Source organism: Lolium rigidum, chromosome 2 (genome assembly GCF_022539505.1).
Source record: "Lolium rigidum isolate FL_2022 chromosome 2, APGP_CSIRO_Lrig_0.1, whole genome shotgun sequence".
Lineage (NCBI taxonomy): Eukaryota > Viridiplantae > Streptophyta > Magnoliopsida > Poales > Poaceae > Lolium > Lolium rigidum.
Window position 1 is genome coordinate 279,787,952 of NC_061509.1, and position 19,052 is coordinate 279,807,003.

A 19,052-nucleotide genomic window follows, 5' to 3' on the forward strand; every position below is an offset into this window, starting at 1 on the left:
CTCTTACTCTCTGCTCGAGTCCGGCCTGCAGTCAGTGAGCGAGACCAGAGAGAGAGAGAGAGGGAGGCAATCGGTGGGCGGCGGCGAAGGTCGGTGGATGACGATGGCCGGCGGCGGGGGACTGAACCGGTCGACGTCGAGGGGCCAGCTGCCGCCGCAGGAGCTGCTCGACGATCTCTGCAGGTTCGTAGCCCTAACCCCCAATCCCAAGTTCATCCGAGTCCAACCAAATCCAAATCCAATCTGCTGGTGGCAGCCGGTTCGTGCTGAACGTGCCCAAGGAGGATCTGGAGTCGTTCGAGCGGATCCTGTTCCTGCTGGAGTGCGCGCACTGGTTCTACGAGGACAACTCCGTCGAGAGCAACCCCTCCCTCAAGTCCCTCTCCTTCAAGGACTTCACCACCCTCAGTAAGATTCAATCCCTCTCGTTACGGCTCATGACTCCAAAAAACCCTATCAGAGATGATGTTTCGCTGGTTCGTGGCTAACTCCGACTTGTTGTCGCCGTTGTTGTGTGTGTAGTGTTCAACAGCTGCAACGCTCTCAGGCCCTACCGCGCGCACCTGGACGACATCTACAAGGACTTCACCCACTACAAGTTCCGCGTCCCCGTCTCCGGCGCCATCATCCTCGATGACACACATGACAGGGTAATTCTTCCTTTTACGCGCATCCTATAACATATTGTAACTGCCTCCCTCAATGGTGTTTAGGTATTAAGACCTAAATTTAGAAATAAGCACGTCTGATATCAGCCGCCCTGCTCGGAAAAGATGCAACTTAAATCATATTATTGTGTGCTATCAAATTGCTCTCTCTTACAGATGGCTGATCACGTAATTGCCTCAAACTTCAGTACAAACAATTTCGCACTCAGTTGTTGCGATATACATCAATTTACAGCTTATGCTTCTCGACCCTAGTAGCCAACAGTTTCCTCAAGATTTTGTTTTATCTCAAGGTTTGCTCCCTTCTGTGCAGTGCTTACTTGTGAAAGGCTGGAAGTCTAGTGCCAGTTGGAGCTTCCCCCGCGGAAAGAGGAGCAAAGATGAAGAAGATCATACTTGTGCAGTTAGAGAGGTAAATTTCTGGGCTTCATCCATGTTTTGCTTTGCAGTTCCCATGAACCGCATTGTGAAGCACTGATGTTCTTAGATATTGCTGGACAGTCAGTTTCTGGTTCGCTGAACATGAGAGTCCTTCACTTCGACAGATTAGTTCCTAGAATTCAAATTTTAAAGCTATAGATATTCTATCGCACCCAAACACATCACATTCTTGAGTTAATGTTTACGTCTTTCTCTATTGCATAAGTGTCCCCCTCAGACATTTGAAAGGATCCTCTAACGATGGACCACACTAACAATGTATCACGATGCCAAATATAGCAAGTAAATCTTCAATTTGAAGAACTTTACAGAATTAAAAGGTTCCAGTTTTGAGCCATTATTTCACTGTTGCATGTGTTCTTTGCTAGGCTGCACAGCTCCCTAGTTGTCCGTCCTATTTTTCTGAAATGAGAATTTGGCCAATTTAGCATCAGTTAGCTGTGTTTATGCGCGCTAGCTTCTCTGCATAAATTACGTGAAGATCTCCAGGTTGTCATAGTTTATCTTTTGTCCAGTTTGCTGTGGGTCCTGTCCAATATAACACTTCACCACCATTTATTACATTACTGATTTTCCTTAAGTGACATTTATTTGCAACATGATGCAGGTTCTTGAGGAAACTGGGTGTGATGTTTCCAAGCTTTTGAAACTGGATGACCACATTGAAGTTTCAATTGGGCAACAAAGAGTTCGGCTCTATATTATTACGGGTGTTAAGGAAGATACTGTTTTTGCACCTCAAACCAAGAAAGAGATCAGTGTATGCAATTTTCAAAGTCTTTTCTCATCTTTTTATGGCTAATTTTTTGTGTGCACCTATCAAGAAACTTTTCGGCAGATATGGTATGGTATATCTGACATGGTTCTTTTATCCATAACATGTCTGTTTAGTCTGTATTGTGTACTGTTTTCTCCTTACTAAATAACAGGTTGTAAATGAATGATCATAACTAAGACACTGCATCCAGCCTGATAAGTAGCGCAACGTAATCATGTGTTATTTTTTCAAAACTGCTAACTGGTGCATGTTTCTTATTTCCTTGGCTTGAAAATTTTAGTCATGTGTCCAAACTGCTTGCAGTTTCTTGTTATTATGCCCTATACTCTAAGCTATAGCTTAGCGTTCACTAATTATTGTGCTTGATATTTAAGCTATTGCTGTTTGCATTGGTTGCTTTTTATTTACTATGCCGTTTCTGTTTTGAACCCTTTCTTTTGTTAAATATAAGAGAAATGATCACTGCTAAGCTATGGCTGTCTGCAAATCTGGCAGGAGATCTCGTGGCACAAAATTGATGATCTTCTACCTGCTAGTGATGATGCAATCTCTCGTGGAGTGAATGGGATGAAGCTCTATATGGTTGCACCATTTCTGACGTCAGTATCTTTTTTACCTCCATTCTATATAATTCTGTATGCAGACGTTGTTATGCATTACCACCATGGTTGGATGTTAGCATCTTAGCATGTTTGGTCGGTTCTGCTTCTTCAATGTAATTCTGGTGGCTCTGCATTATTTGGTGCCTTACTCTTTTGCTTGTGTCCCAGGGGTCTAAAAGCATGGATAGGTACACATCGTCAACCAGTATACCAGAAGTCAGATGCATCTGCTAGAGGTTTATTCTGCTTCCTTTTATACCCATTGATGGTCAAGATGAACATTCCTGAATTGTCATGATGTAGTTCCGTGTTGACTCTTTTGCTTAATACTTGCCAAGTTCTTTTCTCTATATGTGTTTCCAAAGTGAATCAAATGCCAGATAATACACAAATAGAACACATTCGAGGCCAGAGTAGTCATAGTTATTATCTTCATGAGCAACTTTCAGTGCTTTATATATACCCATTTGGTCATGTTGAACCTGTTTGGACATGTACTGCTTTCTTCCATGGCTGCGAACCTTGCGCTAACATTTGTGGTAACATCACTGCACAGGTACCGTGTGGAAAGCGAAGAATCCCTCAGGTGTTACTGTGCCTGTCGAGAACCCTGTGATTCATAGAGCAGTGTCTGACCCGCAGCATGTTGACAACCGTCCTGGTAAAAGCTTCAGAAACTTCAGATTCGATACGGCGAGTATCCTACAGTCGATGGAAGAATCCTTTCTACTTACCTAGGATCCTGACAGGTCATGAACTCCTGTACCCTTGATGTGAATAGCCTCCCTTGTTGTTTAACTGAAATCCACGACAATCGTCTCCCTGTGTTGGTATCTGTAATCTAGATTACATGAAGTGTTACAACTCTCTTGAGCTGTTCTAATATCATACCTTTTCCCGCTTAAGTTCTTGCTTTTCTAACTTGGTGCCTATATGTGATGTCTGAAATGTAGACCTAGAGCAAGAATAACCGGGTGTCCTCTATGAAACAACACATGCATCTTGCTCCAAATTGCGGTCGTCTTGCTTTAATTTGTGGTGTCACAAACATACAGATGTATAAGGCTCTGTTTGAATGTAGACATGCAAAAGCTCGGCATTGCATTGGCTCGAATGCAAAAATATCATTGGATATTCATGTCGAGGTTGAGTGCTAGTATCCTGTTTGGATATTCACATATTTCAAATCTAGGCTCGATATTGTGGTTGAATGTCAATTACTGTTTGGACAGTCAAAATGTTGAATCACCCTTGTGCGAGACTACAATCATTATATTGCTTTCTACATGTTTAAAAATGCATTTATGCACAACCTGTCAATATATTCGAATAATTATATATATTGCATAACAATAACAAAGATGAGAAATATTGTGTACAATGATCATGGCAGCATAAAATTTGCATAAAGGGAATGCAAAAATGGCCTGAGAAATGTTCAGCATCACGCCTTGGATCGATATATCGCCACCATAGGCTAATGACGTTTGCTCCGATCAGGTACGAGGTACACCTCGCCAAGCACATTGTGGCCGGCGTAGCTCTACCAGCGAGCCATCAGCGAAGAAATCATCGGCCTTGTGCAGCCCGTCATGCTGTTTGTCGCCTCGATCGGTATCGAGGTATACCAGTACCACACACTTAACTGAGCTAACTGAAACTCTGAACCTGATAAAACGATATGCAGTGGCTGACAGACGGCCTAGCGCTCGATAGCGCAAGATCGGACGGCGTCGCGCGTGGCAGCGAAAATTTGGTCCATATATCACGTGAACTAGCGAAGCCTAAAAAAACGCCTCAGCTCTCAAGTCACGACTGTTAACGAAGCCGCTAGGGTTTGTACCGCCGCCCCTCCGACGGTGCCGGCCGCCGCTTTGATAGTTTATATTCGTTGCGTGATCTTGTTTTTCTTCTTTTCTCAGCTACTGTGGCGACATTCGTCCCCTCGCGCATCAACTGCCTTGCCGCCAAGCGCCACGAACCATGGAAGCTCACACCAACAAGCTTCAGAATCTTAACATAGCCTCTGATGAGACGGTCGATGACGCCAAAGTGTTGCAGCATCATCACGCAACCAGCGATGTGGAAACAGAGCCCAATGCCATATTCGAAAGGGATTACATTGTTGACGATGATGATGATTATGATGATGATGACGACGACGACGATGATGATAATTATGATGAGGATGGTGAAGACTTAGAGCCTCGAGTAACCTTAGGTGTCTTACGGGAGAGACCACAAAACTGGCATTTTTTTCTTCCCCAGCACTTCCCCAGTAAAGCTGGCGGTGCCCCGGTGCATATGCCTATACTTTTTTAAGTAGTACATTCATCTTACATCGTGATGTCATCTGAACTGTTCTTTAATTATGAGCAACGTGTTTGCTTTTCAGGCCTGGCTTGATCCTGTCAATTTGCCATCAGGAAGGTCCAGCTGCTGTGGCTTCTGCGGCGACCCACTGCGTTTCGTCTTGCAGGTTTGTTTCATCCGTAAATATTAACTCTAGATCCTCCTTTATATTTAGGGTTGCCAACAAAATTGGTTACATCTGTGCAGCTTAACGCACCCCATAAGACAGACTACCACCGCATGTTCTTTGTGTTTATGTGCCCATCCATGTCATGCTTACAACTAGACCAGCATGAGCAGGGGAAGGACAGGGCAGCAAATCCTAGAAGAAGGTACGTACGGTAGCATTGCTGTCGATTGTCTAGTGTTTTAGCCTGAAGTTCTGCATTTCTTGTTTGATCGATTGCGGTGAACTGTGCTGCAGTGTGAAGGTCTTCCGGTGCCAGCTGCCCAAGGATAATGAATTTTATGCAGCTGAAGAACCTAAGGGGTGTGTCGGATCACAATGTTCAGGAGGTAGCTTTTTTGCTTTTAGTTCTACATGTTTTGTGCTATTGAGCTGCATTTCTCCTAGTACGAAACTAGCTTTTGAAGTTGTGCAGGCAGATAGCTACTCTGCTATATAGGACATATTTCTGTTGTATTATTGACATCTTCCCTCCAGTAGTCACTACGTTTTCGATAATATAATTATTGGATCACAAAGCTATGCACTGATTTTCTTGTGTGGTTGAATTATTGGAGTACGATGAGTAATTAAGACACTGAGTCATGTATTTTTTTTTTCCTTTGAAATATTTCTATTAGGAGTCCATATTTGGCTTTGTGATTGGTGTGCTACATGGAAAGGTGAAAACTTTTGCAGCCACTGTGGGAACACAAGATACTGTTCTAGGAAGCATCAGGTACCAAAATTTCTCACATGTACATTTAGCTTTATTTGTTTACCTCCCCTGCTTGAATAATGAGTTATTCTCGGTAATGTTATTCAGGAATTGCATTGGCGCGCTGGTCACGAGAACGATTTATGTCGAATACCCAGTTCACCCGATGGTTCTATTCTTCCAGGCGCAGGGAAAGGTTGTCGACTGTTTCAGTGTTCTTTAGGTGTTCGTTGTACCTCCCATGTAATTTGTTGCCGTTTGTACTATTTGTAGTATTTCCTGGCCACAGATGGCCCGAATATCTGGTGGTTGGTGAAACCGAGCCCTCTTCTTCGACTAGTTCTGGTGATGATAAGTCGGAACTGATGGGTGTGCAAGGACAAGTCGAACCAGATGTCATGATGCAAGCATTTATGGACCACTTTGAGGTTTTCTCCGTGCTTTTCTGTATTATTTGTAGTGAAATGCTACTATTTATTCAGTAAAATGCTACAACTTATGCGCAGGCTGATGAAGACAATACATGCTGGGCATCTTTCCGAGACCGTACTGAAAGAAAAGGAAGTCAAGTATTGAGGTGAGTGTGAACGAGTATACTTTTTTTTTGAGTGTGAACAAGTCAGACTTTTGTTTGTGTTTTAGCTTTTGGATCGACAAAACTAGTGTTCGGTCTTACTTTTGCGCCACAATTGCTATTGGAACACGATGTACCGTTTCAAGTTGAATAAGTGGCTTGTATTGTCATGGGTACTGGTGTTTGGTCATCATGGGTTTTAGTGAATCTTCTGGTTATTCTTTATACTAAGGACATGACTAGGTGTAGGTCTGTTGATACCGCCACTTGATTGACCTTCTGGACTACCTATAGGACTGTGAGTTCCCACAACACTGGATTGGCCCTCTTTACAACACTGTCCTATCTTATTATAACGAATCATGAATTTTTGGCATCAAATGGCCTTGATGTCATGTGAACTGCTAGCCATACTGCTCAGGTCACCATGGACTCTGCCTGTGTCACCATTGAAGGCTCCATGTTAACAATTTCTTCATCCATTTAGTATATATTGCAAGAAGAAATTTAATAACTTGCAGCAAAATTTAATGATTATGCAACGGTTTTTTAGGTTTCAACATGAGTGTTATTTGTGTGCAATAAGTGCATTAAAAATGTGTAGTAAAAATTAAATCATTTGGCAAAAGGACCATAGATTATCATAACATTTATTTTCATGAAATTGCAATGATGGTACACTTCTATGCAACATGAGCAATAAAAGCAACAAATATTTGCAACAAATGCAACAATTAAACTATAACAATAACAAAAATCTAATTACAAAGCAATATAAAATCTCACTACACATCAATTTTGTTTAGTTTGCCATTCAACATACATCCAAAACACTTGCTTAGACCTGGCAACAATTAGATTGAGCATTACTTGCGAAAAAAACGTATTCATAATTTTAATTATTTTGTCATGCAGGTACCATAGGAAGGAAGGTGCAGAACCTCTTTGGGCAGTATCATCTGGGTCTCTATCAGAGGCTGATATTCCATCGTGCATCTATTGTAATGGCCCGCTTGGCTTTGAATTTCAGGTAGGACAACTTTCAATTTCTATGAACTATTCAGCTTATTATTTTCTGTCCACGAAAAAGATTTTTATGAACTATGATACTATTCAGTTTTACTTCTGTACCTACTGTTTGAATCTGAACCGTTTCGTGTAAGACTGATATTCCAAGTGAACCTGGGCTTTCAATCAAAAGCTGGGCCTTGTGCCTTTCCTCTAAAAGTATATGCATGTCTTATCACCCTTTTTGTTTATGTGATGCATTATTACTCTTGGTGTTTATGTTACTTTCATGCCTACCTGACTTATCAGAGGCAAGTCAGAACGTGATGTTCCTTCAATATCGACCCTCCATGTACACTCAACGTTTGCTTGGTTTTTGTCCTGACTTCACCTCTGTCATTCCGGCATCAGCCAGACTCCTATCTTTTACCGCCTAGAGAAGAGGCAAATAGTAGAGTTTTATCATAGCTTCTGAATTCTTCTGTACAGGTGTAGGGACAAATATACATGTACTAAATCTGGACAAATTTTGGAAATGCATTCTGCCGTCAGTATTGTAGTATAGAATATTGGAATTCTTCAACGAAAACACATCTACGCACATTGAATTCACTAATGCATTTATATGTTGATATGCATGTATAGTATCTCTAGTGGTGTGTTATTTCTACCCTAGGAAAACCTACTTCGTTTATTTTCTTTCGCCAAGCAGGTTCGGAAGGTAGATCCTTATGCCACTTGTATATTATATAATTATTGGAGGATTGCCTTGGATGCTAGTTTCTCAGTGGATGACAGGAAACCGGCCTTGATAAATGACTTTGCAAATGATAATGAGTTGGAAAGTCACTCTATTACTTCAAGAGGACCCATTGGAAGAGCAGTTTTCCACAAAACAGCCTAACCGCCATATCAAGTCTAGTGTCTTAGGCTTGAAGCCTCTCTGGCCTGGTGCCATGGTGCGCAGTTAGGGTTTAGGAAAAACGCATATGATGTGCAGGGGGGCGTGGAGATAAGAACATGGGAGCATTGTTCTAGATAACTATTGCTTCCCTTTCATTGACCAGACACATTTTTTTTTGCTTTTGGTTTCACATTATATATATTTCTACTATACATGCAGATAATGCCACAGCTGCTCTATTACTTCCATGTTGAAAAAGAACCAGACCCCCTTGATTGGGCAACAATAATTGTGTACACATGTCGAGATTCATGTGATGGAAGTGTTAGCTACAAGGAAGAATTTGTACGTGTTCAGTTCTCTCCTTAGCCAGCAGGTTTGTAATATTTCTGAATACATTTTTATTTGCCCTCAGTTTTTAATTTCATTATAGAGATCTTCATAATTTGTGATCAACACTAAGCTATATTATGCCTAAAGAACTTCTGCTCTATTTTTCTTTATGAAATTATCTGCAACTACATTCTTACAGAATCCACATATTGTTTGGTATTAGGTACACAAGGATTTATGAAACTGTTTTCATGCTACATGGGTGATAAACATAACCTAGATTGGTTTTCCTATGTATTGTAAGATGGAATATGTCTATTATGTCTACATGGTAAAAGTGCAAATATTTCTTTTTAAAACAAAAATGCACCTAGTGATACACATGTGTTGAGTGTTGGCTAGGCCCACTTAGCTCATATACTAGGCAGTTATCGTGTGAGTATTCAGTTGTACGGAATATATATGGTCTTTTCTCTGAAAGCTGGGCTTGCTTCCTTTCAATTTTCCACAGCAAGTAGACATGACTCAGGATTTACTTATTCAGGCAAAACCTTTTATGTGTTTACAGTCCGAAATAGATCAAATAATAATGCAATTCAAACTGCATTTTCACTAATGGCATGTTTTTCTATGGATATTGGGTCAGTGGGACATCTTCACATTATGTTTTTATTACTTTTGTTGCCAGGCCCTCAACACCGTCATCTCATTTGAAAGGTTTTGTGTGTGGAGCTATAGAAGAGGATGTTCACTGAACTTGTGTAACTTTCATGTACCTGGAGCTGACAGAAATGTAACCGCTATTTTGCTACCTGACATGGACGGTTATCTGCATGACTTCAAGCTGAGTAGTATAATTTAGTCGATACCTGCTATTCAATTACTCTGAAAGCTTCTCTTGTTTAGGTTGGCTATGTTTGAGAATTTGGCCAGCATAGCCAGGTTGTGAACCCATCGCTGACAGCTCCTGGGCCGGACGGCTTGCCGGTGTTGTTCTTCAAGAAGTTCTGGGGAACCTTCAAAGGACCTATGTTCGTCCTAGGGAGGCTCGACATCGCTCGTCTCAACTATGGGGCTATCTCGCTCATCCCTAAGGTGAAGGGCACGGACTGCATTAAATAGTTTAGGACGATTGCTTTGATTAATTTTATTTTTAAGTTCATGGCCAAGGCATATGCGGCTTGATTTGCTCCGTTGGCGCACATGACCATTGTCCGAAGTCAGATGACTTTCATTAAAGGTAGATGCCTGCACGAGGATGTGCTTGCGCTACATGAGATTGTGCATGAGCTGCGGATAAAGAAGCGGGGAGGCTTACTTCTCAAGCTCGACTTTAAGAAGGCGTATGATTGTCTGAGCTGGGATTTCCTTCGGGAGGTGCTCCTTAGGAAGGGTTTTTCCACGATGATTGTTCGCCGCCTGATGGAGGTGGTATCTGGGGGCCACACAACTGTCAATGTTGATGGGGAGGTTGGGGACTATTTTAGAAAATGCAAGGCAGTGTGACAAGGGACCCCTCTCCCCGATTCTATTTGTTTTCATGGTGGATTCTCTTGCCGTTATTTTATCTAAATCGAGTGAATCTGGGCACATACAGGGTTGTGCCTCACCTCATCCCTCGGGGTGTCACCCATCTCCAGTATGCAGATGATACCATGATCCTAATTGATCCTACTCGGATGGGGGCTGCTAACCTAAAGCTCATCCTACTATGTTTCGAGAACATGTCGGGACAAAAGATGAACTTCTTAAAGAGTGTGCCAGTTGTGACAGGGGTTGCAGAGCCGGGGAGGTTGAGGATCACCAGCAGGCTTAACTGCAAACTGGGCAACCTGCAGATTCAGTATCTGGGGCTGCTAGTGAGCGATAAGACCCTGCCGACGGCGGACTTGATCTTTTTAACGGTGAAGGAGATAACCATCTGGCTACTGCTATGGACCCGTAGTCCAGAGATGAACTACTCACGCATCACTTCGGAGGCGGTGGTGATGAAGAGGCCTCCGGTGATGATCTCCCTCTCCGGCAGCGTGTCGGGAAGAGCTTCAGAACCCTCCCGAACTAGGGTCGACGATGGCTGCGGCTACAGAACTTTTTGTGGATGTAGGCTCAGGTGTTTAGGTTTTTCCCGAGGATGTGAATTTATAGGCGAAAGGGCGAGGTCGGTGGGTGCCCGAGGGACCCACACCATACCTAGGCGCGACCAGGGGTGGGCCGCGCCTAGGGGTGGTGTGGCCAACTCCTGGCTCTTCTCCGTCTCCCTTTTGGACTCCATCTTCGTGACAGCAAAATAGAAACTTCGGCTTTTGTTTCATCCAATTTCGAGAATATTTCCTGTACAACCTTTCTGAAATATAAAAATAGCAGAAAACAAGAACTGACACTGTGGCATCTTGTTAATAGGTTAGTTCTAGAAAATGCATAAAAATGCCATGAAGTGTAAACTAAACATATAGAAATTGGTGTAAACTAAGTATGGAGCATCAAAAATTATCCTGGTGGATTTTGGACATAACTTGTATTTGTTTTGATCTGTTTTTGTTGGGTCACGAACTATAAATTAGCTCATTATCCGTTTGCGCCAACCTGCCTCAGCGGCTCTGCCCTTTTTTTACCGCATCTGGCAGGGCAAAGGCATGTCGTATGGGCATGCATTATTAGAGGAGGAGAGAGAGGGGCAAAGATTCCTTTTGTGTGGCTGGCACATGGTCATGAAAGGGCAACCCTTATGGGCCGTGCATTCATTAGGGGAGCATATAGAGGGAAACATGCATTTTGACGGACACAAGGACGCACAAACAATGTTTGCTGAACGCAAAGCTACCTCAAATTTAATCTAAAAATGCGTCCAAGCGTCGTGTCGACATCAAGATGTGGCTGGAAGCCAGCCATACTTATCCTCTGTCAACTCTGCCGAGGATATCCAAAGTATGGATTGTAGTTGTTGGTTGTCAACGTGTTTTCCGATGGCTATCTTGCGGAGCTAGATGGTGAAAGAGCAGTTCCCTACTTAAATGGATTTTTTTTATGTTTGATGTCAACACAAGAAAGGTTTTTCCATGTTCTAATTTGTCCTAGGTACATGTATCGTTTTGCACAAGACGGCGTTGGACACTTGAAGAAGGAGTAGTGGTGTTTGTTGCCCCCTAGTTATTATAGTGTGTGGGGTGTAGTGATCTCGATGGAAGGAAAGGGGTTTCGTTTTTCTCGCATGCACAAGCCAAACGTTACAGCCTCACAGCCTTCATATGCTTCAAGTTATCACTATCCCTTTGTGTGTTCAGCCTTTTTCTCGAAGCTGGCGGCTCGGATGATATATGTTAGCCTTCTCTTCCTTGGCCATCTACATCAGTAGTAGGCCATAATTATGATTAATACCTCTTGTTAGCGTTGTATCCACACCTCCTTAATAACTCCTTCGCCTATTGCAGTTTCATCTTAAAACTTCATACTCCACCCCCTAGGTTGGAATCTCTAGCATCTGGTTCATTCAAACATTCTTAAAAACTCACATTATTACTTGCATTACTAGATTTCATATAAGTATACTTTAATAACGGTAACTATGAGCATTAAGATATCTTGCAAACTAACTCTCTGTGGTTTGATATTCTTACTTTCGAAACTAGCTACAAACGAACCTTGCAATTGCAGTCATCAATTACATAAAAGGTAAATAGGAAAAAAAACAATTAAGAAATGAGCAGTAAGCGCCACAAGTGTCCTCGAACTCATTCATACTGACATATGTGGACCTCTTAATGTAAATTCTATAGATGGTTTTGCTTCATTCATCTCCTTTACATACGACACTTCCCGCCATGGGTATATTTACCCTATAATTAAGTGATCAATCGGAAGCTTTGAACAAATTCAAATTGTTTAAAGCCAAAGTTGAGAACCAATTGAATACAAAAAAATGAAGTTGTACGATCTGATTGCGGGTGAGAGTATTACAGTAAGCATGCTCCTTATAGGAAAATTCCAGGACCCTTTGCTAAATTCCTAGCTAAGAATGGAATTGTTGCCCATTATTCAATGCTTTGTGAACCTCGGAAAAATGGTGTGGCTGAGTGTCGCAATCGTACTTTTATGGATATGGTGTGTAGCATGCTTAATCATGAAAGTTTGCCAGTAAGCCTATGGATGGAGGCATCAAAGACGGCTGCACATATTGAAATCTTGCTCCCACTAAGTTAGCACCGAACACACTTTACGAGATATGGACGATGTGTGTGGGGTTGTCCTGCTGAAGCTAGAGTTTTCAATCCACAACTTAAGAAGTTAGATCCAAAAATAGTTAGTTGTTTTTTCATCGGATACCCACATTGGGGAAAGGGATATCGTTTCTATTGCCCTGGTCATACCATTAAGTATGTAGAGACTCGGCAAGAGGTATTTTTCGAGGAGAATGAAGTTACGAAAATAAGGAAGGTTGATCTTGAGGAAAAGAGGGCGTGTTCTCCTTCCCCTACTATGAAAGAGACCGTTCTACCAATGCAGAGGAGAATCCCATCTCGTGTTGAGACTAGATCTCACAGTTTAGGTCCTCAATCTGATGGCGATTCTGAAACTAATGATAATGGAAATCCATAAGGTGAAGACAATCACCAGTCAGATAATGAAGAATATCCTTATAATAATGATGCCCCTCCCCACCACCATCTCTTGTGAGAAGATCACATCGAGAAACAAGGAATGAAAGCCATCTCAGATGGTTATTCACTTACATGAGTGAGGATGTAAATGATATAGGAAAGTTGGAGGATCAAATCTCATATAATGAGGCCATTAAAATTTTGAATTCATCAATGCGGCAAGTTACCATGGAAGACGAGTTGAAATCTATGAGCTCAAACGATGGTTGGGACTTACAAGAAGTTCCTAATGGTGCCAAAAGAGTAGGCTACAAATGGGTCTACAAAACTAAGGACGACTCCAAATGAAACATCGAAAGATTCAAAGAAAGATTTGTGGAAAAAGGGTTCACAAAGAGAGAAGGAATCGATTACAATAAGACTTTCTCTCATGTGTCATGTAAAAATTCTTGTAGGGTTGTTATGGCTCTGGTAGCTCATTTTGACCTAGAATAGCATCAAATGGACGTCAAGATGGCAACATGGGGCTAAACCTAATGATCAAAGGGGAGAATGTTGAATTGATTTGATAGACAAAAGGAGATAGTCAAAACACTTGACGTTAAAAGAAAATGGAGTGGCCCACAGGACCAACGTCTAGGAGGACCTTTTCTTTACGTCACTTATCTCCTAAACGCCCTGATCGGGGGCACCTCAACCAACTAATGGCTCTGCCCCCTGTTGTGTGCGCATATATATAGGGGGAGCTCCTGGCGGCTGTGAAATCTACAAAGTTAGTGCCTAGCCTCGCTGCTCCCCAATCTTGTTTTTCGTAAAGTGAGTGACGGCGGCGGCAGCAGCGGCGTGGGCCTTGTCTTCCCGATGCTCAAGCGCGGCGACTACACCAACTGGGCCATGGTCATGGAGGTGAACATGCAGGCGGCGTCGCTGTGGGACGCGATCGAGGACGTCTCTATCTCTCGCCGGGAGGACAAGCAGGCCCTCGTGGCGCTGCTGCGGTCCACGCCACCGGAGATGCACCCGATGCTGATCGGGAAAAGCAGCGCCAAGGCTGCATGGGAGGCCATCCGCGTTTAGCACCAGGGCACCGATCGCGTGCGCGACACTCGCGTGCGATGGCTCAGAACCGAGTTCGAGTCGATCATGTTCAAGCCCGGTGAGCGGATCGAGGACTTCGGCATGCGCATCTCCACCCTGGCGGCGACACAGCGCTCCCTCGGTGATGCCTGGGACGATGAGAAGGTAGTGCGAAAATTCTTGTTTGTGGTTCCACGCCGCTTCATCCAGATTGCATTCTCGATGGAGACGCTGATGGACCCAGCCACCCTCACTGTCGAGGAGGTTGTGGGCCACCTGCGTGCTGTTGAGGAACGACTTGATGGCGAGCCGGGCGGCACGAACGCCGGCGACCAGCTGCTGCTGACAGAGGAGCAGTGGGAGGCGCGCAAGAAGAAGCCCAGCGGCGGGAGTGATGTTGGCGCTGGCGGTGGGCGTGACCGCGGCCAGGGCTCTGGCGCGCGGAAGACCACTCCACCTCCAAAGAAGGGCACACCACCGTCTGGCGGCGGCGATGATCTTGATCGCGAAAAGTGTCACTACTGCGGCAAGAAGGGACACTGGGCCCGGGAGTGCAGGAAGAAGCAGTGCGACGAGGCGGCGGCGGCAGTCCACCTCACGCAGCATGAGGACGACGAGGAGCCCGGCCTCCACATGGCCACTGTCGTGGAGATTGTCCATGCCACGACAGCCGGGCCTGTCGTGCCTGGTCCAGTGGTGGACGTCTCGCTGCTGATGGGGAGCACATCTTCCTCAACGAGGAGCGTGCACGCGTCGTGCTCCGACGTGCGCCAAACGACGTCGACCCCGCGTGGTACCTCGACACTGGGGCCTCAAACCACATGACTGGTGACGAGGATATCTTCGCTGAGTTGGACCGCGTCGTGTCAGGCAAGGTGCGGTTCGGGGATGGCTCCATCGTCGACATCTGCGGGCGCAGCACCGTCTTGTTCGCCATCGATGGCGAGCGGCATCATGAGCTCGCAAACGTCTACTGGATACCGAAGCTGAAGTCCAGCATCGTCAGCATCGGCCAGCTGGACGAGCTCGGCTTCCCCACCCACGTCGAGCACTATTTCATGACGGTACGGGACCAAGACATGCTGCTGATCGCCAAGGTCCCTCGCACCAGGAACAGGTTGTACATAGCACATCTGAAGATTGTGCAGCATGTGTGCCTGGCGGCGCACACCGACGATGAGGCTTGGCACTAGCACATGCGCTTCATGCACCAAAGATTCGATAGCCTCCGGAAAATGTCCAGGACAAACATGGTGCGTGGGCTTCCTGTGGTCGACCACGTCGAGCAGCTGTGTGAGGCCTGCATCGCTGGCAAGCACCGGTGCGCTCCGTTCCCGGCTGCAGCAAAGTTCCGTGCCACGACGCTGTAGGGATTCGTAGCATAGAAAACAAAAAAATTCCTACCGCGAGAACGCAATCCAAGCCAAGATGCAATCTAGAAGACGGTAGCAACGAGGGGATGAACGATACTAACCCTTGAAGAGTTCCAAAGCCTACGAGAGGAGGCTCTCGTTGTTGCAGAAGATGATCACTTGCCGCTTTCAAAAGCGCGTAGAAGATCTTGACGGTGCCACAATCGGGCAGCACCTCCGTACTCGGTCACACGTTCGGTGTTGATGAAGACGACGTCCTTCTCCCCGTTCCAGCGGGCAGCAGAAGTAGTAGCTCCTCCTTGAATCCCGGCAGCACGACGGCGTGGTGGCGGTGTCGATGGAGATCTCCGGTGGAGCTTCGCTAAGCGTTGCGGGAGGGGTGGAGGAGGTGGGGCGGCTAGGGTTTAGGAGAGGGGGTGGTGGCCGGCCACTATGAGGGGTGCGGCCAGCTATGGCTTTGGTGTGGCCGGCCCCCTCCCCTTGCTCCTCATTATATAGGTGGAACCCCCAAGTGTTGGACTACAAGTCTTCGAATAAGACCCCAACCCAAAAACTTCCATGTGTAGGGAAACCTACCCAAGGTGGGATTCCCACCTCAAGTGGGACTCCCACCCTTCCATGAGGGGGGTGGCCGGCCACCCTTGGTGGAGTCCACCTGGGACTCCACCCCTCTAGGGTTGGCCGGCCATGAGAGGTGGAGTCCCTCCGGGACTCCGCCTTCCAAAGTGATTTCTTCCGGACTTTTCTAGAACCTTGTAGAACCTTCCATAAATGCACCGGATCATTTTCAAACTTATAAAATGACTTCCTATATATGAATCTTATTCTCCGGACCATTCCGGAACTCCTCGTGATGTCCGGGAACCCATCCGAGACTTCGAACAAAACTTCGAACTCCATTCCATATTCAAGTTCTACTAATACGACATCAAACCTTAAGTGTGTCACCCTACGGTTCGCGAACTATGTAGACATGGTTGAGAACTCTCTCCGACCAATAACCAATAGCGGGATCCGGAGATCCATAATGGCTCCCACATATTCAACGATGACTTAGTGATCGAATGAACCATTCACATACGATACCAATTCCCTTTGTCACGCGATATTTTACTTGTCCGAGGTTTGATCATCGGTATCTCTATACCTCGTTCAACCTCGTCTCCTGACAAGTACTCTTTACTCGTACCGTGGTATGTGGTCTCTTAAGAACCATTCATATGCTTGCAAGCTATTAGACGACATTCCACCGAGAGGGCCCAGAGTATATCTATCCGTCATCGGGATGGACAAATCCCACCGTTGATCCATATGCCTCAACTCATACTTTCCGGATACTTAATCCCACCTTTATAACCACCCATTTACGCAGCGTGGCGTTTGATGTAATCAAAGTACCTTTCCGGAATAAGTGATTTACATGATCTCATGGTCGAAAGGACTAGGTAACTATGTATCGAAAGCTTATAGCAAATAACTTAATGACGTGATCTTATGCTATGCTTAATTGGGTGTGTCCATTACATCATTCATATAATGACATAAACTTGTTATTAATAACATCCAATGTTCATGATCATGAAACTATGATCATCTATTAATCAACAAGCTAGTTAAGAGGCTTACTAGGGACTCATTGTTGTTTACATAACACACATGTATCAATGTTTCGGTTAATACAATTATAGCATGGTATATAAACATTTATCATAAACACAAAGATATATAATAACCACTTTTATTATTGCCTCTTGGGCATATCTCCAACAGTCTCCCACTTGCACTAAAGTCAATAATCTAGATTACATTGTAAGGTACCTAACACCCATGGCATTCTCGGTGTTGGTCATGCTTTGCCCTAGGGAGAGCTTTAGTCAACGGATCCGCTACATTCGGATCGTATGTACTTTGCAAATCTTTACTTCTCCATCTTCGATGTACTCGCGAATCGAATGATAACGCAGCTTGATATGCTTCAGCCTCTTGTGTGACCTTGGTTCTTGTGCATTGGCGATGGCACCCATGTTGTCACAATAGATGACTAGTGGGTCCAATGCACTAGGAACCACACCGAGCTCTACAATGAACCTCTTCATCCATACCGCTTCTGATGAAGCCTCTGAAGCTGCTATGTACTCCGATTCTGTTGAAGACTTTGCCACCGTGCACTGCTTTGAGCTTGCCCAGCTTATTGCAGCACCATTCAATATAAACACGTACCCAGACTGAGACTTAGAGTCATCATGATCAGTGTTCCAACTTGCATCGGTGTAACTGGTTACAACGAGCTCTTGGTCACCTCCATAACAAAGAAACATATCCTTAGTTCTTTTCAAATACTTCAGGATATTCTTGACTGCTGTCCAGTGTTCCATTCCTGGATCACTTTGATATCTCGCTAGTCAAACTAACAAGCATGTGCTATATCCGGTCTAGTACATAGCATGGCATACATGATAGAGCCTACTGCCGAGGCATAGGGGATCTGATTCATCCTTTCTCTTTCTTGTGCCGTAGCCGGTCCTTGAGTCTTACTCAAGACCTTGCCTGGTAACATAGGTAAGAACCCTTTCTTACTTTCGTCCATTCTAAACTTCTTTAGAATCTTGTCCAGGTATGTACTCTGTGAAAGCCCTATTAGACGTCTTGATCTATCTCTATAAATCTTGATGCCTAATATGTACGATGCTTCACCAAGGTCTTTCATTGAAAAACTTTTATTCAAATAACCTTTTACACTGCTTAATAGTTCTATATCATTCCCAATCAATAATATGTCATCTACATATAATATTAGGAACGCTACAGAGCTCCCACTCACTTTCTTGTAAATACAGTGCCTCTCTATGACACTCGTATAAACCCGAAGTCTTTGATCACCTTATCAAAGTGTCGGTTCCAACTTCGGATGCTTGCTTTAGTCCATAAATTGAACGCTGAAGTTTGCACACCTTGTCAGCATTTTTAGGATCGACAAAACCTTTGGGTTGTACCATATACAACTCTTCCTCAATGTCTCCATTAAGGAACGCCGTTTTGACATCCATCTCGCCAAATCTCATAATCGAAAAATGCAGCTATTGCTAACAAAATCCTCACAGATTTTAGCTTCGCTACAGGTGAGAAAGTCTCATCGTAGTCAACACCTTGAATTTGTCGGAAACCCTTTGCGACAAGTCGAGCTTTATAGACAGTAATATTACCATCGGCATCTGTTTTTCTTTTGAATATCCATTTATTCTCGACAGCCTTGCGGCTATCAGGTAAATCTACCAAAGTCCACACTTTGTTATCATACATGGATCCCATTTCGAATTTCATGGCTTCTTGCCATTTGTTGGAATCTGGGCTCATCATCGCTTCTTCATACGTCGCAGGGTCTTCATCATTGTTATCCACAATCATGACATTTAGACAAGGATCATACCAATCAGGAGTGGCACGTTCCCTTGTCGATCTGCGA

At 44.3% G+C, this 19,052-nt stretch overlaps 1 protein-coding gene and 1 pseudogene across 1 annotated transcript; both read left to right on the forward strand.

Moving 5' to 3' along the window:
* The first annotated feature begins 82 nt into the window (after positions 1-82).
* LOC124688920 (mRNA-decapping enzyme subunit 2-like) lies at positions 83-3,407 on the forward strand. Its single transcript, XM_047222541.1, has 8 exons — positions 83-183; positions 257-408; positions 523-650; positions 982-1,080; positions 1,717-1,869; positions 2,383-2,486; positions 2,658-2,725; positions 3,046-3,407. The coding sequence occupies exons 1-8, from the start codon at positions 98-100 to the stop codon at positions 3,225-3,227; spliced, it is 972 nt and encodes a 323-aa protein (XP_047078497.1). The 5' UTR covers positions 83-97; the 3' UTR covers positions 3,228-3,407.
* Positions 3,408-3,969: 562 nt separating this feature from the next.
* Positions 3,970-9,283, forward strand: LOC124691024 (annotated as a pseudogene).
* Positions 9,284-19,052: the final 9,769 nt, after the last annotated feature.